This window comes from Humulus lupulus, chromosome 9 (genome assembly GCF_963169125.1).
Source record: "Humulus lupulus chromosome 9, drHumLupu1.1, whole genome shotgun sequence".
Lineage (NCBI taxonomy): Eukaryota > Viridiplantae > Streptophyta > Magnoliopsida > Rosales > Cannabaceae > Humulus > Humulus lupulus.
In genome coordinates this window covers 35,265,413-35,288,563 of record NC_084801.1, presented here as the reverse complement: position 1 = coordinate 35,288,563, position 23,151 = coordinate 35,265,413, and the positions used below count along the sequence as shown (strand labels likewise).

The 23,151-nt window shown below is 36.7% G+C and overlaps 2 protein-coding genes across 3 annotated transcripts; both read left to right on the top strand.

Moving 5' to 3' along the window:
- Positions 1-5,802: 5,802 nt before the first annotated feature.
- On the top strand, positions 5,803-15,223 carry LOC133802037 (uncharacterized). 2 transcript variants are annotated; one of them, XM_062240271.1, is made up of 14 exons: positions 5,803-5,870; positions 6,577-6,842; positions 9,969-10,143; positions 10,380-10,463; positions 10,802-11,043; positions 11,470-11,704; positions 13,011-13,090; positions 13,164-13,248; positions 13,429-13,560; positions 13,654-13,767; positions 13,885-13,932; positions 14,130-14,214; positions 14,386-14,442; positions 14,536-15,223. In XM_062240271.1, exons 2-14 carry the CDS (start codon positions 6,628-6,630, stop codon positions 14,685-14,687), a joined length of 1,704 nt encoding a protein of 567 aa, XP_062096255.1. In that variant the 5' UTR covers positions 5,803-5,870; positions 6,577-6,627; the 3' UTR covers positions 14,688-15,223. The 2 variants fall into 2 exon arrangements, with proteins under 2 accessions (XP_062096255.1, XP_062096254.1); XM_062240270.1 differs by having other exon boundaries at positions 5,806-5,870; positions 6,509-6,842.
- A 2,219-nt stretch (positions 15,224-17,442) lies between these two features.
- Positions 17,443-21,624, top strand: LOC133799610 (uncharacterized). Its single transcript, XM_062237610.1, has 2 exons — positions 17,443-18,007; positions 18,398-21,624. Exons 1-2 carry the CDS (start codon positions 17,443-17,445, stop codon positions 21,622-21,624), a joined length of 3,792 nt encoding a protein of 1,263 aa, XP_062093594.1.
- Positions 21,625-23,151: the final 1,527 nt, after the last annotated feature.

Genomic DNA, 23,151 nt, shown 5'->3' with positions numbered 1-23,151 from the left:
GAATCCATTCTTCCTCAATACACAATCCCAAGCCACCAAGAATCTTCCCACCGCCATAACTATTTTCCTGCACATATAAAATAAAGGAATGAGCCTAATGCCCAGCAAGGAAAATCTACTAAAAGCATGAAACATAAACATAAACTATAAACTATAAACTATAAACATATAACATATACTATAACATACATCACAATTCTAACCCATGTACATGGTAATCATTGGGGTTTGCTAACTAAGCAACTATAAGCCTCAAAATACAATGAGGTTTGCTAGCTAAGCAACTATAAGCCCCAAGAACATAAAGGTGATGGGGTTTGCAATTTAAGCAACTATAAGCCCCAAAACATACATATATCATAACATATAAAAACATATTATAGCATAATCATATAAGAATATAATAACTATCGTATTTTCCTTACCAAATATCGGGATGTGAGAACAAGGACGAGATTTTGGAACACTCCTAATACCAACAAGACGAATGTGAGTATTTCTAAAAGAAAGGAGATGAAACGAAATGAACTAAAACCACCGAGAAGATACTTACCGAAAAGAACCTCAAGTTCAAAGAACTTAATTGCCTAACCAAGAATGGAAATATTGAGTTAGGATTTGAGTAGAGAAAAACTATAAAAACTAATGAAATATACATAAATGAACTAGGAATAGGAATACCTTTGAAGGCACTATAACCGAACTACACCTCGATATCGCAATACACACTATTAACCTTACTTCCCAAGTGTTTGATAAGCTTAAGATGTTAAAGCTTATAACCCCAACCCAAGTGTTTAACACTCTAAAGTAAACCTAGCTGCTTGAAGGCTCTGAACTTAGCTTGAAGAATGAAAGAAATGGCTGTGTACTAGGTCCTATTTATAGAGTTCAAGAATGAAAAGATCTTCTTTTAGCTTGAATAAAAATAATGACTTTTTAATTGAAAAATATTTGAATAATCGTTGAGAAGAGGCTTAAGACTCGGTCAAAAGATTCTGAGGCTTATCAAGAGGTTATGGAATAAAATGAGCTCGGTTTCAAAACCATTCAAAAATAATGCCCTAGAGCCGATATATCGCCCATGGTAGGCGATATATCACCTGGGCTTATATTCCCGAGGCTCGTCGAAGTGTCCGTGCGAAGTTACGTGTTTTTCGTATTCCCCGAGTGGCGATATATCACCCCCTAGAGCTACGATATATCGGCATACGCTGAAATATTATACACATAATTGCATTTTTCAGCCTAATTTGAATTGAGTTAACAATTTTGACTGAGTCCTATAACGATTTCAAAGCTACTGGCAGACTCTGGGATTTTCAAATATTATTCTTAATAAACTATTCCTCAAAAATACTTAATTTCTCAATAAACATGCACATGACAAGTGTCATGATCTTATTGGTTCTATCTAAACCTTATTGTACAATAAATATCATCTTCATAAATAGCTATATTAATCAAACCTTATGTTATAATTAATATTCTTAAACTATAGGTTACACTTATAAGATCTATAAGTGTTGTTACGAGTGTTCAACTAAGTCCTGGCTTGAACCAAAATCCATAGTAATAAACATACTATAACTACTACTAGCTATTACTACTACTACTATCTAACTAGCTAAGTAAAGTTCTTGGACTCTACATACTAAAAGGTTAGAGAATGTTCGAGTAGGGTAGGAGACCATCCTGCTCGGCTTCAAATATTACCTTCACCCGAGGTCGAAGGGGTTTCGTCAGTTTGCTCGACCAGTGACTCATCCTGGGGAGTGTCATCCTCGTTCAAGTTATTCTATTGTTTTTTGGAGGTGGAGCCAGGTCAGTCTGAGGACCTCCTTTTGGATTTGGGAGCTGGGACGGGGACGTCGGTCCACGACTCATACTTTGGGTACATGTGGTCAGTCGTGGTCTCACCAACACTGAGCAAACCACATTCTCATAGCTTAGTTTTGTTTAAGAGGTAACTAAGAGACCTCTTTCCATACGAGAGCTTTCCTAACTCCTCCTGACATTGTTGCATCGTGGGAGATGCATCAGATCGGTCGTAGATGGCTACAAGAATAATGGAAGAATGAATTAGATGAAGAACTATTTGAAATGAAGAAAACCTTTTAAAAAGGACTAAGTGTCAAAACTTACAAATTCCCTAGAAGGAGTGGTATTTGGAGGTTTGGAGGCCATTAGTATAGAAGAATTGGGTTTTAAAGTTCGGAGGGTGGTTGGGAATATCTTCAAGCAACTTCCCGTCTTTTGGGTAGCTCGATAGATAGTAGAACCTGTCACCTCCTTTCTTCCGAGGAGGGTTACTCTTTACGCAGTACAGGTAATGGATCTCCAACGGAGAAGGTTCGTCCCATTTTAGCTCGTGGTAGAGAAATTTGAGGGCGCGAGGATGTGCTAGGAGTTGGTTTGGAGTTGGAAATGAGCTATCTTAATCTAGTTCATGAAGCTCTTGAAGTACAGATTCACAGGATGGAGAGCTCCAGACTTCATGTGCTCATTTCTCCAGGCTCCAAGCCTAACAATAGCATCCAGATTGTTCTTTCCGGGTGCAAAATAGCTCCATTCACCTTTGCGAGGAGCTCAAAAAATGAGTGAGCCAGAAATCTTAAGTCCATGGCTTACTAGGATGTCAGACACTTGTCTGATGGATTTAATCGAGGACTCGTAGTGCTCGACCTTGAATTAGGTGGCTTTGGGGATGACGACTTTTATGTTGATTGAGGGGCCGAACTCAGGGATGTGTGACTCTTCTTAGGGTTGCTTAGATTTTCCTATTGAGGTTGAAGACTCGACATCCATGATATCAAATTTTAGCTCACTTGGGAGAAAGGCAATAGAAATAGTTAGAGTTAGGTCCAGAGGGCAAGCTAGAGGGATTTTGCTAGCAGAGGACTGCTTGGGTTGGGCAGCAAGGCGAAGTCTTTTTATTTTGTCTTCTTGGATCTCTCTGATTTGACGCCTAAACGAGCTGCGAATATCTTCCCTCTCGACTTTCTCGTGATATTCTCAGATTAACCTTTGGTTTTGAGAAAAGGGAGACTTAGGTCAGGGACTAGGTTTCCGGTACAGGATTGCCCGAGTTGAGAACCCCCACCCTTCCTTCTTGAAATCAGGATGTGACATCTACCAAGAGAAAGAGTAAAGGTAAGGATCCTCTCGGGTTGGAATATAGCTCGAAAGTGAATATGTTACGAGAAGAATAAAGAGCCCAAGTTATGAGCTCGACTACGTCTAGAATGTTGTGTCAATTAAAGCTACGGATCCCTAAAAATTTGGGCACGATTACCCAAATTGTGGACTAATGAGCTTCCCTAAAAGACCTAGTCTAAAGCGTCCTCAATACGCACTGAACTAAGCCTATTCTCAGAAATTTTGTACATTTTTATACCCCAAAGAAGATCATACTCACACTTTTTCCTAAAAATCTCGAGAACATCAAGAATAATGGACCGATACAAAAGAACACATGCATGGAAATTATGAATACATAGAAAAGTTGATAAAATTACTTGAATAGTTCAATTAAAAGTGTGTGTTAAGGCGAACAACTGTAGAAACTCAGAAAATCTTGAAGAACAAGAAGATTTTGAAGAGATTGAAAGCTTCGAGTTCGCTGGTTCTTGAGAGAGAAGGCTTCAAAATTTTGAGAAGATGATAAAGTGAAGAAGTTGAAAGAGGAATGGGGTATATATATATATAGAAAGAAAGAAAAGCAAGAATAATATCGACCTTAGGATTGAAATCTAACGGATGGGGTTTAAGGGAAACGACGACAAAAAGGTGCATGTGAATACTAAATGGTAGTACATCAAGTACAACTGAGTAACCAATCCGAGCATGACACTTGTACACACTCGAGTGTGGTAGGTGGGCACGTTTTTTGATGAGGGGAACTCAAAAGTCTCTCTTATGGGGATCCGAGCAGATACTTTTGAGGGGGCAAATGTTATACCCTCATTCTGAGAATATAATATACATGGTTGCGGAATTAAATATTATTACCATTAATGATATTTCTGTAGTTATAAATAATGTATTATTTTAGCTCGAACGAAAGGGAGTTAGCTCGAAAGAATAACTGAAGTATGTCAGCTCGAAGAATATTGACCTCAGCTCGATGTTACATTGAAAAGAATCATAAAATAGTATTCAAGTAAATTATCCCTATTTTTCGGGGAATTAGTTTAGATATTGTATTGTTGACTGAGTCTTATGCAATTCAAATTCAAATAAGATATTTGTATAACTCCCTCCTAAAATCATGGAGGAGAGTATCTGAACTCAGTCTATAAATATCTGGAATTGTTCACTTGTATTTTTCATGCTCTATTCTTGTACTGAAAAACTCTGTGAAATTGCTTTCATAGCATTAACACAGACAAGTTAATAAAAGTGACTCGTGGACTAGGTAGATTTAACTACTGAACCACGTAAAAAAATCTTTGTTATTCTTTTCTTTCTTCATTATTAATTTGCTTAATTGCTCTTATTTTAGTTGACGAAAAACGTCATCAACAACTTTAACGCTATTCATGGTATCAACTAATGGGTTTGTTGTGTGCAGTGGGCTTTTGATCTCAGCCGTTGTAAATGGGGTGGGGTTTTGTTCTCAGCTGACACTGGTTTGTGTCGTGGGGACCCTTGCTTACTTCAACTCTAGTCGGTTGGAGAGCTTGTTTTCATGACAGATCGACTCTCTTGGCCATTGGCTAGTGGTTGGGCTCAGGAATAGAGTGGAAGTTGTTTGGAGTGGTGTTACTGAGCCAGAAATGAGCACTATTTCTTTGTGTTATGGTCTTGTTATGTTTTTGTTTGCTTTGATGTCTGTTTTGGGTCTGTTTTCAATTGTTTTAGGTTTTCAATAATGGTGTTTTCACCTTGTCTTTCAGGAACTTTAGTTGGTTCCATTATTTTATATTAATGTTTAGATTTGTTTGGACTATGTTCCATTTTGTTGTATGGCGGGTTGGTGTTGTATGGTGATGTATTATTGTCTTATCTTATTGCTAGTCCGTCATTTTCGTCTCTATTTGGGGATGGTCTTAGTTCTTAGTTATTTGTTCTACTAGTGTATTCGACTTAGTCATTTTTTATTTTTTGTAAGGACTTATTTAGGTTACTTCCTTTCTAAGATCTGTTGTTGCTATTTAAGTATGACATGATCTATATATCTGTGGTCTATTTAACCAATGAAAGAAAGATCATATCCTTAAAAAAAAAATGAAGCATTTAAAATTATTAAGATTGATAGTTAAAAAACTGAAAATTCAATTTTATAAAAGAGATAGAAAATAATTTCTTTTACTCTTTCCTTTAATTTCGCCCATAATGTTTTTTAATAAAAAAAAAATCCACACTTCAAACCAAATCTCAAATTAAATTTAATGTTCCAAATAAACAAAATTTGGTATTAAATCAATTTATTAGCTTGAGATCTTTAACAAATTTGTTTAAGTGTCAAAATGATATGGTATATTCTTTTATTTAAAATAGATTATTTTTTATTTTAGCAAATATGGTAAGCTCACATATTTTTTTAACCCTACCCCAGAAAACCTACAATACCAGTCACCTTACCGGTAAGGGGTTAAGCCTTAACGGGACGGCAACTTCCACGTCAACATCGTCGTGACTTACACGATGCTTAATGATTACAAAAGAATACTATTTACCCAAAATACCCTTGATTAGTTCACCGTACCCTTGTATCACTGAAGTGTAAGGGTGTTTTCGTAATTTAGATTCCCACCCAATAATAAACTTGAATAAAATAAAAGATTATTATTATTATTTTTTGGTTTGAGAGTAGTAAAAGGGAAGTTGCAGAGAAAGTGCTCTGGTTAATCAGCAAGAAAACTCAGGTACTGATTCGATCTCTCGAAATTAGTCTTTTTTTTTTAATTTTTATTTAATTTGATTGTATTGTGTTACTGATCATCACCATTTCCAATTTTTTTTTTGTTTGGAATTTGAATGGATTGTGAAGTGAGTGAATTTTTTCTGAAGTCAAAAGCTTCATTCTTGCAGTGCCATGAATTATGTGATTTTCAAGTTCTTATTTATTTATTTTTGTAGATTTTTCATATAATTTAACTTTTAGAGTTTGGGTTTAATGGAAGATTAATATTTCTGTTTTTTTGGTGAGGTTTCATTAGCTTTTGCATGAAGAATTTTGATCCAAAAGTAAAGTTTTATTACATTTTTCTGTGTTAGAGTTGCATAATGTTTAAAGGTATATTGTATAATTTGATAAAATATTTTGGAATACCAAATGTTATTATTGATATTCATAATCTTGTTCTGCGAATAATTATGAATTAATAAAGTTTTATGACGACTTTTAATTTTAATTTTAATATCTTTTTTTTTTTCTTCATAAATTGGGTCTTTTGAAATGCTGTTGTTTCCCAGGTTAATGGGGTTGAGTTGGTTGCTAATTATAATGTGAAGTTAGTTTTACTATTCCATTATTCTTATGTAATTTTTGTTTATTATCCAGTATTCTACATTGGCATTACTTGTTAGTATCAGGGTTTCGGGTGTACATTAATGGATGAATCTTCTTAGATAGAATCACGAAGAAGAATGCTCAGTTGATTAAGGAGCTAAATTATTGTCATGGATTCAGCACGAAGTTGGTTTCAGAAATTTCAGCCTAAAACAAAGCCCGTGCCAACAAAAAAGAAGGGAGCAGATAATTTAAAAGATGCAAATAATCCTCCTACTGATGATGCGCCTTCAAATGTAACAAAACAAAAAGTAGAAGCAGCTAAGCAGTATATAGAAAACCATTACAAATCTCAAATGAAGTGTTTGCAAGATAGAAAAGAGAGGTAAGTGTGTCAAATTGAACTATTGAGGCACTATTTTTTCATTATTTTTTCTTTACATTCATATGCAAATTATTCAGTTTGGATTTGATTGTGACGAAGATACAAGTATTGTGTTGGTAGCTGGAGCTATTGCAGGGATTAGTCTTAATATACATTCTATCTACGCTTTATGTATGATTACTAGTATATGCGATCTCGACATAAAAACTCATGCTGTTTGTGGCAACTACAATTTGGATTGTAATTTGTTTTTAGATTGTATTGTAACTAACTGCAAAATGTATTTTGTTTTCTTCCTATTTTTTCTTTAGTTTTGATGAATCTGGTTACGAGAACTCATACTTAGCGGAAGAAAAAAAAGTTTGTATGACACTAATGTTGACATTTTCTAATATCCTGGTGTGAACGTGTGTTTTCTAAGATTGTTTTGTTTTTGTTGAGAATTCCATTATACTCATTTTTTATGGCTTTTCTACATGCCTACTATTTGTTTTGATAAAAATATTAATAATTTTCTAGATGCATCTTCATTTTTCTTGAAATTGATGACAATGGTACATTTGATTGAGATTAATCTATCATTAGAAAAGTACAATTGTGAAAATTATGCCTAATAATTATCCCAAGGATCTCAATACTTTTCTTATCAATGCTGTTTGCTTGTAACTTTTTGATGTGCACCTGAATCTTGCACCAAGTATGTACATGCTCAGGAGATCATTTTACAAAAGGAAATTTAATGAGCCCACCTTTAACTTCAACTGACACTTTTGGAGAGGCCAGTTGCTATAATCATAGTTTGTCTAAAACAATGATTTTCTTACATTTTACAAGAGCTTAGAAGCCGCCTTGGCTATGTTGTTTAAAAGTTTACATTCTATCAATGTATTTTGTGGAAAATTAGCCTTTGATAATCTTTATTAATTGAGAATAAGGCCTTTAAATAGGCATTGTACATATATAAGTAAATCTGGTATTTAATACCAAATATTCTAGATTAATTACAGATGTTCTAGGGTAAATCAATTAGCCTAAAACTAAATAATATAATTATAGTAACTTTCTAATAATTTAGCTTGGTTTCCTTATTGGAAAGATACTGAGTAAATGCTTAATATACAATATTTTTTACACCCTCCCTCAAGCAGGTGCATAGATATTCCACATGCCTAGCTTGCAAACTAACTCGTTGAAACTTTCTGTTGATAGCCCTTTAGTTAGTAAGTCAGCCTGTTGTTGCTTGCTAGGAATATATACAACACATAGTTCCTTTCTATCAATTTTTTCTTTAATGAATTGTCTATCCACTTCAACATGCTTGGTTCTGTCGTGATGGACTGGGTTGTGTGCTATGTTGATTGTTGACTTGCTATCGCTATACAACTTTAAAGGCTCAGTCCTTTGAAGTTTTAATTCTTCAAGTATGCGTTTGATCCAAATTAATTCGCATACTCCTTGAGCAAGAGCTCTGAGTTCTGCTTCGATACTACTTCGGGCTACCACTGGTTGCTTCTTACTCCTCCAAGTAACCATCTGTTAATCTTCTATTTTCAATTGACCCTACCCAATTCGCATTTGTGAAGGCCTCAACACCTCTTTCCTGCAATCCATTTCCTGGTGTTTTCTTCAGATAGCCTAAAATTTTGTACACAGCTTCCAAGTGTTCTTCGAATGGAATGTGCATGTATTGGCTAACTAAGCTCACAGAAAATGCAATATCAAGCCTTGTGTGGGATAGGTAGATCAATTTTCCCACTAACCGATGATACATTTCTTTCTCAATTGGCTTCTCTTTTGTTGGTTTATTCTTGCCTTTTGGTTCAACTAGTGTTGTCACAGGTTTAGAGCCACTCATTCTTGTTTCCTAAAGTAGATCTAGGACATATTTTCTTTGAGACAACAATTCCTTGTTTTGTTCTTGCAACCTCCATTCCTAGAAAATACTTCATTGATCCAAGATCTTTTACCTCGAACTCTTGGGCTAGCAAGTCTTTAAGTCTTTCTTGCTCTCCATAATCATCACTGGTGAGTATCATATCATCAACACAGACAATGAGAATAGTTACCTTACCCTTTTGCGAGTGTTTGAAGAACAAGGTGTGATTTGATTGAGTCTGTTTATACCTATACTGTTTTACCACCCGATTAAATCTTTCAAACCATGCCCGTGGAGATTGTATTAAGCCGTAGAGAGATTTTTTCAGATGACAAACATTTTCTTTTCCATATCTTTCCTCAAAGCCCAGAGGGATTCTCATGAAAACTTCCTCTTCCAAATGCCCATTAAGGAATGCATTTTTGATGTCTAGTTGTTGTAGGGGCCAATCGAGATTTGCAGCAATTGATAGTAGAACTCTGACTGTGTATAACTTGGCAACGGGTGCAAACGTCTCGTTGTAGTCCACTCCATATGTTTGGATGAATCTTTTTGCAACTAGTCTCGCTTTGTATCGGTCTATCGTTCCATCAGCCTTGTGTTTAAGCGTAAATACCCACTTACATCCAACCACATGTTTATCTCTAGGTCGATTGACTATTGTCCACGTGTTTGTTTCTAGTGCCCCATTTTCCTCGTAGACTGCTTTCTTCCATTCTTTCTGTGAGAGGGCTTCAGTTATATCCTTAGGAACTACCACTTGCTCGACTTTTGCTAGGAAAACTTTATATTTTTTGAGAGTGGCCATAAGGAAAGAGACGAAGGCTGAGAGAAAAAATGGAGGCTTCGAAGTTTCTAGTTTAGAGGGAAATCTCTGATACTATGTGGAAAATTAGCCTTTGATAATTTTTATTGATAGAGAATAAGACCTTTAAATAGGCACTGTAGAGGTATAAACAAATGTGGTGTATAATACCAAATATTCTAGATTATTTACAGATATTCTAAGGTAAATCAATTAGCCTAAAACTAAATAATCTAATTATAGTAATTTTCTAATAATTCAGCTTGGTTTTCTTAGTGGAAAGATATTGAGTAAATGCTTAATATACAATATTTTCTACATATTTTTTTTCTTTTGTTGCCTAATGGACTGTATATTCCCCAGGATTGTTGCTTTTTTCTTACTACATTGCTTATTGAAGTTCTCCCATATCTTTGATATTCATTTTATCTTCTATCAAATATAGACGGTGGGTCTTGGAGAGGCGACTTGCCGATGCTGATGTTTCTGAGGAAGAGCAAATGAATATTCTCAAATATTTAGAAAAGAAGGAGACAGAATATATGCGTCTTCAAAGGCATAAAATGGGTGTCGATGACTTTCAACTCTTGACCATCATTGGAAGGGGAGCATTTGGGGAGGTTCTTTTCTGCACCTTTAAAATAATTTTTTGCTGTTATCAAAATTTTTATTTACATTCCAATGATTATTCTGAATTCTGTTGCCAAGATGTGTTATATCACTTAAGCTGAAGCTCCAGTGGCTTTTCTAATTGTCTATTACCTAGTTAGGAAACTAGAACACTTTGCAAAAATACTCTTGCCTCTAAAACATTAATGGTTGTCATAGTCTAAACATACTTTCTGCAAAAATGTAGGTGAGACTTTGCAGAGAAAAGTCTACTGGCCATGTATATGCGATGAAAAAGCTTAAGAAATCTGAGATGCTACGGAGAGGTCAGGTACTTTATAGAACTCTTTGCCTCAATTGGTGTGGGTTGGCCAATGACCATTTCTATATAGTCGTATCAAAAGCCACTTTCAGTTGATTTTCAAATTTAAAGAAAACCATGAAGATTTTGATCAGATAATGTCCTGTTGTTATTATTATTATTATATCTGGCTTCCCATATCACACCATGAGAATTCCTTTCAGAAAAGATTCAGGTGTCTGTTAAATTTATGTTTGGAATATCCTTTCGTTCGTCTGGAGAAATTTATGGCAACGAAACTTCTTGTGCAGTTTGTACATGCAGTTCGTATTTTTTACTTTTTTTTTCCCTTCTTTTGCATTTGAAAGGTGGAACATGTCAAAGCAGAAAGAAATCTTCTTGCTGAGGTTGATAGTGCATACATTGTTAAGCTCTACTGCTCCTTTCAAGATGATGAATTTTTGTATCTTATAATGGAATACCTTCCTGGGGGTGACATGATGACATTATTAATGCGCAAAGATACTCTGAATGAAGATGAAGCAAGGTTTTATGTTGGGGAGACAGTTCTTGCCATTGAGTCCATTCACAAGCACAGCTACATTCACAGGTTTTATTTCATTTGCATTGTTTAATAATATCTGTTATCGATATCTCTAGCTTGTAATGTATCATAGTCTATCAACTTGGGATCTAGCGTTCTAGATATCATTAATATCTTTCCTAACAGTAGTCTTTGAACTTAACTTTCACTAAGATCATTCGGCAAGTAGCCTTATCTGGTATCTCTTTCTATGAATGGTGATAAAAGAAACTCTTAGCTGCCCATGTCATCTTACTATGTATGGTTACTTTAAGATGTATAATCTAAAATACAATTCATGTATACCATATGAACATTCTTGTCATCTGTTGGGCTTTCACTTTGCATTCATACTTTTTTTTTTTCTGTGCTTTCTGTTTTAGACCAGAAATATTTGAATGGGGTTGTTTAAGAAGTTTACTTAAACCACAATTTGAATTTTCTCCTTTATAGGGATATCAAGCCTGACAATTTGCTTCTTGACCGTTACGGCCACATGAAGCTTTCAGATTTTGGACTGTGTAAGCCATTGCATTGTAGTAGTTTTCCAAATCTTAGCGAGAACGATCAGGGAGTTGGTAGGGGAAAATCTCAGTTGAACAGTGATAATTATTCTAAGATGCCTACTGCACCAAAACGAACTCAGCAAGAACAGTTATTACACTGGCAAAAAAACAGGCGTATGTTGGTATGTTTGTTTTTTCAACTTTATTAGTTTTTTTTAAGAAATGATAGGTTGTATATTGATAGAAGATGATAAGGTTTTATCCAAGAAAAATAATCATTTCTCCCTAGTTTATTTTTTCTTGCAAATCAGCTATGATAGCATTATGAGAGCTAACAAGTATGTCATCCATTTGTTGAGAGGCTCTAGTTACTTTTATTAACTTCATGCCTGATAGAATCTCTTTCCAAGGAAACATGCCATAACCATTTCATGAGTAAAGCTTTGTTTTGATTCATATTATTGCCTTTACCCTTCCAAACTCCTTATGTACCCCACCAAACTTCTAAGGCTTACAAACACCTCCCATTGAGCTAAATGATCTTCCCCATTACCATCACTTCCAAAAAAAAGTTCCTCATACTCTCCATCTCCTTCTCTACCTTCTTAAGAATAAAAAAATGGGAAAGTAAATGTGTTGGAAGGGCTGACTAAATTGATTGTTTCTGGGTTAATCACCACCATAAGAAACATATGCTTTATCCATCTATCCAATTTCATACTCAAATGTAACTCACAATGGATCCTAGAAGTTTGATCAAAGTGGGTTACCTCCTAGAGGCAAGCCCAAATATTTTATTGGCCAACTCCCCATGGAACATCTGAACAATCTGCCAGACCATAATGATACCATCTTCCAGATCAATATCTAGCTGAACACTTTTTCCCATATTAATCTTCATGCTTGAAATTTCAAGTAGATTCTCACTCTGTTACTCAAGGAATCAGGCATACACTATCATTCCAAATTTCTAGTGTAGATTCTCAGACTGATTTAAAGATATGGTGGGTCTATGAAGGGATTGCTAACTAACTTATATGCTCTTACATGATCTGAGATTGAATTCTTCAGTACCACCAACTGTTGAATAATTTTGAGTTTCATGCTTTCTAAATATCTTCTCCTGGCTTTAGTTTTTAATCAAAACATTTGTACAAACTCCATGGATTTTGGATTTTTTTTATATATAAAAAAATATTCAGTTATACTTTTTTATAATGCACACACAAGTTTTTTACTCAGGTTTTGTTAGATTATAAGACTCACAATAGATTTACAATAATGTTATTTTAAAGTTAGTATAGCTGTCTTGTATATATTTAAAATAAATATTCCTGCAATTAAAGAGCTTTTTTTTGCTTTAATATTCTTGGATAATTTTAGTAGAAGGGCCTTACTTTTATTCATGTAATTTTTTGTTTATTCTATTTCCAATAATTTATTGTGATTTTTCTGCTGTTAATAATAGACTCCCATATGCATATGTAGGCCTATTCGACTGTTGGAACTCCTGATTACATTGCCCCAGAAGTACTATTAAAAAGAGGATATGGAATGGAGTGCGACTGGTAGTTATTAACTTTTATGGATTATAATTTTGCCATGTATTGCTACATATATGTAACAAGATGTTTATCTCAGGTGGTCTCTTGGAGCAATCATGTATGAGATGCTTGTAGGATTTCCACCTTTTTATTCTGAAGAACCTATGTCAACATGCAGGAAGGTAAACATGAATGTTGACTGTTTTTTATATACAAAAATGTGTTAGTACTACAAAAAAGTACCATAATATACATGTAAAAGCTTTTGTTTTGCATCACCTTAAGTACTATCATGGGGTCTCTCATGCTAACATCTGTTTTGTATATTCTTATCAAACAAACTGTCAGTTCTTGCTATGCAGATTGTAAACTGGAGAACTCATTTGAAATTCCCAGAAGAAGCAAAGCTGTCTGCCGAGGCTAAAGATCTAATTTGCAAGCTCCTTTGCAATGTTGAACAGAGGCTGGGGACCAAAGGAGCTCATGAAATTAAAGTTGGCTCCCATGAACCATCATCTTTTTCTTATATTCATGTAGGCACTGGTTTATAATTTTGAACAAAGCTGATAAGAAGTTCCTTATGTTAGGCACACCCATGGTTTAAAGGATTACAATGGGATAGAGTATATCAGATGGAAGCTGCTTTTATACCAGAGGTCAAAGATGAGTTAGATACACAAAACTTTGAGAAGTTTGAAGAGGTTTGGAAATAATGGTTTCCTTAAACTGAAATTGCTTCACATGCAATTGATGCTACCATCTTTATATTTAGTGCTCTTTTCTGTTGTTAATGTAATTTTTATCTTAACTATATGCAGTTGGGGAATCCAGCACAACCTCCATCAAAATCAGGTCCATGGAGAAAGGCAAGTCTCTTAATTTTAATATGCACTATTGATACTCCTTGTCAGAGAAACGTTAGATTTTCAGCCTTAATTTCTCATTCAGCCTCAGGGCTGCTCCTATACCACACATACATATAGCTTCTCTTTGTGGTGTGTTGAAACTAATACTTTTAATGTGTCTCAGAATTAATGGATCATATCCTTTTTGTTTCTTTCAGATGCTTTCTTCGAAGGACACCAATTTTGTTGGCTATACATACAAGAATTTTGAGATTGTCAATGAGAACCATATGCCTGGCATAGGTATGTACTAATTAGTGACACCCTCCAATGGTACCTCTGTTTGTTTGAATATTTGATATGCATTCCCTTTCCTTAAGCTCTTTACTAATCTATTTCTCTACGTATGGGAGTAATTGGTTGGTCTGCTTGAAATGTCTTTCCTTTTGATTTCATGATTGTTATTCTATGCAGCTGAACTGAAGAAAAAGAGCAACAAACCAAAGAGACCATCTATCAAGACATTGTTTGGTATGCATCCAATTTTGGTGACCGGGAGGGATAGATTCTAACTTAGTAGTCTGTTTGCATTCTTATAACTTCCTTTTACTTTGATTTTCTCAGACACACCAGATCTTCCTGACCAGCAAGTTCAGGGAACCTTCTCCAACCATATGCCTACAACACAAATGGGAGTCTCAGGTAGCTCTGAGCCATCACATCAGTCTATACCAATGAGATCCAAACAACATCAATTCAAACCTCACCAAAGATGACAATTTTCGTGTTCAAATACAATCTGGTTTATAGATTTGAAGGAAGCTTTATACAGTTGCAGGAATTATAGAAGGTATTTACAAATACTTGCACATTAAATTTAAGCTCCTTGTCTTAGTCTTTTGTAATCTATAGCTGAGATGCTTAGTATGGCTTTTCGAATCAATCACCTAGACTAGAGGAAAAGAGTATATATTGGTTTACATCAGTGTTGTCGAAAATCAAAGTGGACTTGCAAGTCACACTTCTGTGGAGATTTAGGCTTCTAGCAACAAAACATTTGGGTAGACCTTAGAAGTAACTCACATTTATTTTCCTTACTAGTGACATGTATAGTTTTTTTTTATTAACATTTTTTTTGGGTTTAGAAACGCATTCTGATGAGTTTAAAACCCTCTTTTTCATTTGTAATTGATGAGAAAGTTGGCAAACTCTCACTGTTGGTTACGTTCTAAATATGTTTATTGTTCTTTATATTTTAGTAAACCTCAGTTGGACATTGGCATGTATATCAATTAAGAGGTCATTTCTCCCATTTTCCTAACTTGTAAACTAATTATCTAGTATTATGGTGTTTTCTAGTCCGACATCAACTGAATTCTCCTTAATAACGAGCTAAATGTAACTTGTTACGTTAGAAAATCGCACTTTTAAAATCAACTCAAAAGTTCTATATGATTTGGCATGTGTAAATTGATTCACCAAAAGGTTAACACAATGTTTGTGCACTATATTTTTTAGCATTATGCGTAATTTGTTTTTATAAGAATTATATGTATTCTTATTTGTTTGGTAATGTAGTTGCATCTGCAACATATATAGAATAACCTGCAATCTCTTATTATTATTCTTTTTTATTGAGTTCATAATTAAATATAGAATTATATATTATTTAATTTTAAAACTCTCATAAAAACTAATCTAAAGAGTCAAAACAAACTATAACAATACTTCCCGCTTTCTCTCTAGAGTAATCGACGGTCCCTCTTTTATTTTCCGGCCACCTCTGTATAATCTAGTTCCGATTAGTCATACGCTTGTGATTGGGAACCATGAATGATAATGATCTTGCTGCCTTCTATAATTCTCTTGCTCTTGAGGATGATGAGGTGGACGAATTCTGTGATGTAGTGGATCAAACGCTTCTTGATGAAGGAGCCAATTCTATTGCGAAGACGATTATCGGCAGGGTGATTACCACAAGGTCGGTTGATCGTGATGATTTGACTTATGCTGTTAAGATCTTTTGGAAAATTCTTGGGACTTTTACAGTGGAAAATCGTGGTAAGAACACGTTCATTTTTCGGTTTGAGTTGGCTACAGACCGTAAAAGAGTCTTGGAGGGTGGTCCCTGGATCTTTGAAAATTGTTTATTGGCTCTAAAGGAACCGGATGATTATACGGATCCGACTGAGATGGAGTTCGAGATGGCACCTTTCTGGGTCTAAATTCATAAGGTTCCAGTTTTTTGTATGTCGAAAGCTTGGGGTTTCGAGCTCGTAAATCTGTCGGGGAAGTCCGGGAGGTGACTTGCGGTCCGGGAGGGCAGTGTGTTGGACCTTTCTTACGGGTTCGGATTGGTGTGGCTATCAAAAGACCCCTTCCTCGTGTGATTAAGCGCCGTTTCGCGCCGGATAAATCGATTCTTATTTTTCCTTTGCAGTACGAGAGATTACCGGAACTATGCTACTTCTGTGGCATTCTTGGTCACCCTATGAATGAATGCCTGTCAAAGCCTAAGGGTGTTGGTGGGAAAGATCAGTTGAAATATGGGGAGTGGATTCGTGTCCCCTTCCCGGATAAGATTACCGGAACTGTTTCTAAAAAAGCTCGTAACCGGGACCATGAGAGTTCGTCAACTGGTTTGGGTGGTACTGTTGGAATAGATACGGCTAAAGTGGGTGGTCCGAAGGCTGTTGCTTTGACGTCTGCTTGTGCCCCGACGCCGGTCGTATTGCCGTCGACTGAAGGACAACGGAAAGGGAAAGCTTCAGCCATAAATGATAATATTAACTGGCACCTTGTTTCGGAAATATTCAATAAAGATTTGAATCATTCTAAGGAAAGTTTGGAGATCCCCTCTGCGTCCTTGCCTTGTAATGGGGCAAAAAATGTGGAACCTCCAAATATAGTTACCCAATCCCATGATTTGAGTAACCCCATTAATACAAGTAATGTATTATCTGATTATGGGAACTTTGACTCTCACCGTGTATCAAATATTGAGAATGAGGCTATTAATAAATCTGATATGGGAGTGGTGGGACCCTTGGGAATTGATAATAATGTGGTTAATGGGGAGATTAGATTGCACGTGGGTTCTAATGGGGTGATAACTAAAGACCCACGTGAGGGACATGTGCTTCATATGGAGGAGGTCACTGTTCACGTTGATTCCATGCAGGGACCTCCAATCTCCTTCGTGAAAGCTGATACACAGGTTGGTGGTTCGACTGGATTGATCTCTGCTAGTGGTAAGGTGGACTCTTCGTCCTCCACTATGTCTTCTCGAAAGAAAAAGCTCAAAGTTTCTTTTGCAGGAAAAAAAGGTGCCCTTGGAATTAAAGCCAAAAGCCCAAAAAAGGTTTATAAACGGGGTCCGAAGGAGTTGTCAGCCCCTCTATTGGCAACTCCGGAATGTTTACATGAGGTGGTGGTAAGTTCTTCGTTGTCTACTCTTTTACCGGATGTGGTTGGGAATGACGACTCTCTATTTAAAACGGTGGACCCTGTGGAACAGGGCCACCGAACGTTATGAATTGTTTATGTTGGAACGCCCAAGGTTTGGGGAATGACCGGACGTTCCAAATTTTCCATTCCTACGTGAAAGAATTCTTACCTGATGTTGTCTTTCTCTCTGAAACCCTCGTCACCCATTCGGTTCTTGAATTCATGCGTGTTCGTCTTGGTTTTGTGGGGAAATTAGTGGTCGATAAGGTGGGTCGTAGTGGTGGCTTATGCTTATTTTGGTCTTCTAATGTTGATGTGGTTTTGAAAGGTTACTCAAAAAGCCATATTGACGTAATGGTTGGCTCTCACAGCAATCGTTGGTGGAGGTTTACTGGGTTTTATGGCCAACCCGATGTCTCATTAAGGCCGGTGTTTTGGCGGTTGGTTGAAAGGTTAGCGGATGGTTTTTCGGGTCCGTGGTTGGCTGGTGGTGATTGGAATGAGATTCTTTATGGGCATGAGAAGAGCGGTGGCCCTCCTCGGGCCCAGGTTCTTATGGATAACTTTCGACGTTCCCTAGCTTACTCCGGTCTTTCTGATATGTGTTTTGAAGGAGCAAGATATACTTGGTGCAATCGTCATAAAGATGGTTCGTTTACGCAATAACGGTTGGACCGCATGGTTTGTAATAAAGACTGGTATGATTTATTTCCTAACTCCTGTGTGTCTCATCTTAAGCTTTGGGGGTCGGACCATCGGCCGTTGTTAACTCGAATTCTTCAAGCTAATGAGAAACGGACGGTCCCTCGTGTAAAGGCTCGTTTTCACTTTGAGATGGCTTGGGCCAATGAGAAAGATTGTTGTGATATTGTGACTAGCAATTGAGGCTCTAATAGTACTGGTACCATCGCCGGGGTGCAACAAAAAATCGGTCAGGTGACTAGTGTGCTTAAGGATTGGAATGTGTCTACTTATAAGAAGACTAGAGGGGCTATTAAGAAAAAGTAGGAAGAATTGCATAACTTGGATTTGTCCTTAGATTCTTCTTCTTGGTCGGCTTATCTTCAGACTGAAAAAGAGTTAGATGTGTTGGTGTACAAAGACGAGAAATATTGGGCTTCACGATCAAAAGATTCCTGGCTTAGGCTTGGGGACAAAAATTCTTCTTTGTTTCACCAAAGTGCCTCGCATAGGAAGCGGAAAAATGCAATTGCTGGTATTTTGGATAGTGATATGAACTGGGTGGAGGAGCCGAGTGGTATAGCCTCGGTCTTTGAAGATTATTTTGGGACCTTGTTTACTTCTCATAGACCTTCCTCAGTTGTGATGGATATGGTGTTGTCTTCTGTCCCGAGTCGTGTTTCTGATGATTTGCATGCAACCCTTCTGCGTCCTTTCACCGAAGCTGATGTTTGGATTGCTCTGTTTCAAATGCATCCCAGTAAAAGTCCCGGGAAGAATGGTATGGGCGCTGGCTTCTACCAAAAATTCTGGGGTACCGTTGGGCAAGATGTTTGTAAGGCCTGCTTGGGATTCATTGCTGGTACTGGTACGGTGAGTAATATTAATGAGACTATTATCACTTTGATTCCAAAAATTAAGAACCCTACTCGCACTAGTGATTTTCGGCCCATTAGCTTGTGCAATGTGCTTTATAAGATTATTGCTAAGATGATTACCAACAGATTGCGGGAAGTGTTAAATGATGTAATCTCTGAGGAGCAAAGTGCGTTTATCCCTGGACGCCTTATTTATGACAATGCTATGATTGGGTTTGAATGTCTCAACGCAGTCAAGCGGCATAAGAAAGGTAAACAGGGGTACCTTGCTTTTAAGGCTGATATGGCTAAGGCTTATGATAGGGTGGATTGGGCTTTCTTGGAGGGTATGATGATGTGGTTGGGCTTCCCTAGTGGGTGGATTGCTTTGATTATGGGATGTGTTACAACTGTTTCTTATGCGATTAATGTTAACGGGGATGTTATTGGTCATATTGTCCCTACTCGTGGGTTGAGACAAGGTGACCCACTTTCACCTTTTCTCTTCTTAATTTGTGCTGAAGGACTCTCCTCAATCATCAAACAAGAGCTTCGTTTACACACTATTTCGGGTCTTAAGTGTGGTCGGCGTGGTCCTATTGTCTCTCACCTCTTTTTTGCTGATGATAGCTTTTTCTTCTTGGAAGCTACTGTGGCGAGTTGCACTAGATTTAAGGAAATTCTTATGCTTTATGAAGATGCTTCAGGCCAACTTGTTAACTTAAATAAGTCTGCTGTGTGTTTTAGTTCTCGTGTGAGTACTCAGGATCGTGATGGTTTGGCTTATATACTGGGGGTCCCTTTGGTTCCTTGTCACGATAAGTATTTGGGCTTGCCTTGTTTTGCCGGTAAAAGCAAAAGTGCTCTCTTCCAGTCTATTAAGGATAAAGTTTGGAATAAACTGTTTGGTTGGAAATCCAAACTTTTTTCTTCAGGGGGTCGTGAGGTGTTGTTGAAATCTGTTGTCCAAGCTATCCCCACTTATGTTATGAGCCTCTTTAGGCTCCCTGTTGGTATTGTTAATGAAATCCACAAGTTATGCGCTCGGTTTTGGTGGGGTGGGGACCCGGATAAGAGGAAAATGCATTGGTGTACGTGGTCCTGTCTTTGCTGGCACAAATCTGATGGGGGTATGGGATTTCGTGATATGTTCCTCTTTAATCAGTCTCTCCTTGCTAAACAAGCTGCTAGGCTCTATAATTTTCTGGAGTCGTTAGCTGCTAGAGTTTTGAAAGGATTTTATTACCCTACTACTACGGTGGTAGATGTGGAACCCTCTAAAAAAACGTCTTTCTTATGGAAGAGCGTGCTTTGGGGGAGGGACTTATGGAAAAATGGAGCGAGGTGGCTTGTGGGTCAGGGCGATACTATTAGTATCACGAAGGATGTGTGGATTCCTAAGGATCATGTTGGTCGTGCTTACTCTTTTCGTGGGGGGCCAGAGTTTACTTGGGTGTGTGATCTAAAGGACGATATGGGAAGGTGGAATGCTTCTCTCATTGAGGAATTGTTTGAGCCAATGGAAGCTAAAGCGGTGCTTTCCACCCCCACTTCTTCCTTTGAGAGACCAGATCGTCTTATTTGGCATTTTACGGAGTCAGGATACTATACTGTCAAAAGTGGGTATTGGAGTGAAGTGAAACGGTTAGGTATAGGCCAAGCTTCATCTTCTTCAGGTCAATCTCCTTGGTGGAAATTTATGTGGGCTCTATCTCTACCCACTAAGGTAAAAAAAATTGTCTGGAAAGCGGCACTGAACTTTCTACCTACCCATGCTAATTTGATGAGACACGACCTCTCTTCTCCACCCGTGTGTCCTATTTGTTGTCAAAATAATGACACCACTCTTCATGCTCTTTGGACGTGCCCTTCCCTTAAGAATATTCGGGGTGAATGGCTTGTAAAAGGCTTGGAACCGCTGGGAAGTGCCTCCTCTTTCTATGAAGTTATTATTGGGTGTATGGAGATTCTTGAGAAAAAAGAGGTGGAGGAATTTTTGGTGTTGTGTTGGAGAATTTGGTATCGTCGTAACCAATTTGTTCATGATAATAAGCTTCTTGATGACGGTATGGTGGGTCCTTGGTCTCTGAATTTTCTGTGGCGTTATCAAGAGGCTCAAAACCAAACCCGAACTGAGGAAGGTGGTGGTGGGTCCTCTACGCATCCTACTGTTGCGCAAGTGGTTCCCTTGGCTGATGGAGAGATGTGTGTTCATGTAGATGCTGGTTTAGATGGTGATAAAGGGATGGTGGGTATGGGGGCAGTGGTGGTTGATAGCTTGGGGTTTGTTTGTTGCTCTGCTGCAACTCCATTGACGACATCATTAGCGCCTCATGTCCCTGAAGCAGCTGCTGCCCTTCAAGGGATGCTTCTCTGTATTCGCCTTGGCTTCTTTCGTATTCGAATTAGTACAGACTGTCTTCGTGTTTGCCAAAGCATTGCCCGTAAGGAGGCTAATAATTCAGAATATGGCATTGTTCTCCAAGACATTTATCAAGCATGGAGCACTTTCTCGTCTATTTCCATTAGACATTGTAATAGAGCTAGTAATTCTACAGCTCATTCCTTAGCAAAACTTGCATTATCTCTTGATTCTCCTAGAGTTTGGTGGCCTGGCTTGCTTTCATGTCTGTGGCCGAGTTTGGTGGCCTGGCTTGCTTTCATGTCTGTGGCCTTAAAACTATTTATGTTTGATGTTTTTGCTTCATCTTGGCTGTTTGCCCAATAAAATTCTATGAATTTCACTCAAAAAAAAAAAAAGAGTCAAAACAAGCCTAAAAACATTCTATCGTTGTACTTTTCACTTGTCAAAACATAAAAATGAAAAAGAACTTGCCTAAAAAAATCTTAATTGAAACCTGGTTTTGGTTGCAACAATTCTTTGTTTCTTCACCGTTTTTTAATCTTTATTTTGAAGAGAAGTACACTTGATAATACATTTTTAAAGATTTTTAAAAGAACCCAAAACAGAAAAGAATGTCCAAAATGATCTTGAAATTAGAACATAATATTTTTTATATTTTTATATTAAACATGCACACTAGAAATGTTATGTTACACAACTATGGACTAGGTTAAATTTGAAAGTGAGTCTCATTTATATTATACGCATAATATTATTTATAAAATTTTCTTAATAATTGATGTGAAAATTATATCAATTAGAAATGAAATTTGAGACAGGTCATCCTATTTCTTTATTGTAATTATATACGTGTGTGTTAAAAAGAAAAAGTGTACCTAAGAACAAAGATATTGTATTATGCTAGGTAGTAATATCTGCAGGGCTTTTTAGAAAAAGGGGAAAAAAAAGAAGGTTTCTTTTGGAGTGGCAATGAAAAAGATTGGGATTTGCATATTGTTTTTGTTGGGTCTATGGATAAATAAAAGCCAGCTAAGAGAAGAGATTGAATTGGAGCCACTTTGTGTGGGGATGCAGAGATAGAGATCCATAATAGGAGACAGAAAAGGACTCTATAATTAACTATCCTTGGAATAAAGAAACTCATTGCACAATGACGCCAAATACCACTTGCAACAGTCTCTCTCTCTCTCTCTCTCTAGTGCTTTATTAGTAAATAAATTATAAAACACTAAAAATAGAATTTACGATATTAACTTGAATTTAGTCCCTAATATAAGAATTTGTATGTATTTTCCCACTTGCATGGAATAATTCATTTTGGAGGGGAACACATGAGAATTCCCAAGTTTTGGATTTCATGGTGTTGGTGGGGTTTGCACCAAATATTGGCTTCATAATATATGTCCCTGCCTGCCTCCTCTGGCCCTTATTGGTTCAAGGATTATATATCAGATACTACCCTTTTTGTGTTCACTAAATTGTAGCACATTTATAAATAATGGAGAATACTCCATTAAGAAACATGAAAAATGAGGAACAAAATCAAAAGATAGACCCCCCTCCCCACAGAAAAAAAAAAAGAGAGAAATCAAACTATCACAAAAGAATAAAGACTCTATTAAAACAGAGGTTGAATATAGCTATGGTTATAGTTAATCAAATTAATTTGATTTATTAAATATTATGCTCTAATAGATGGTCTAGCTCTTAACTCACATGTTTTGAGTGAAAATCACATCTAGCTCCCGCAAAATATATTTGGTGAAATAATTTGAAATTCAGTTTTTGTATTGCATATCTTGATATATTTAGTTATCGACAACATGCAGAAGAATCCAAGTGCATAAACTCAATAAGAATAATAATAAGAAAGAAAGAAAGAGACTAACA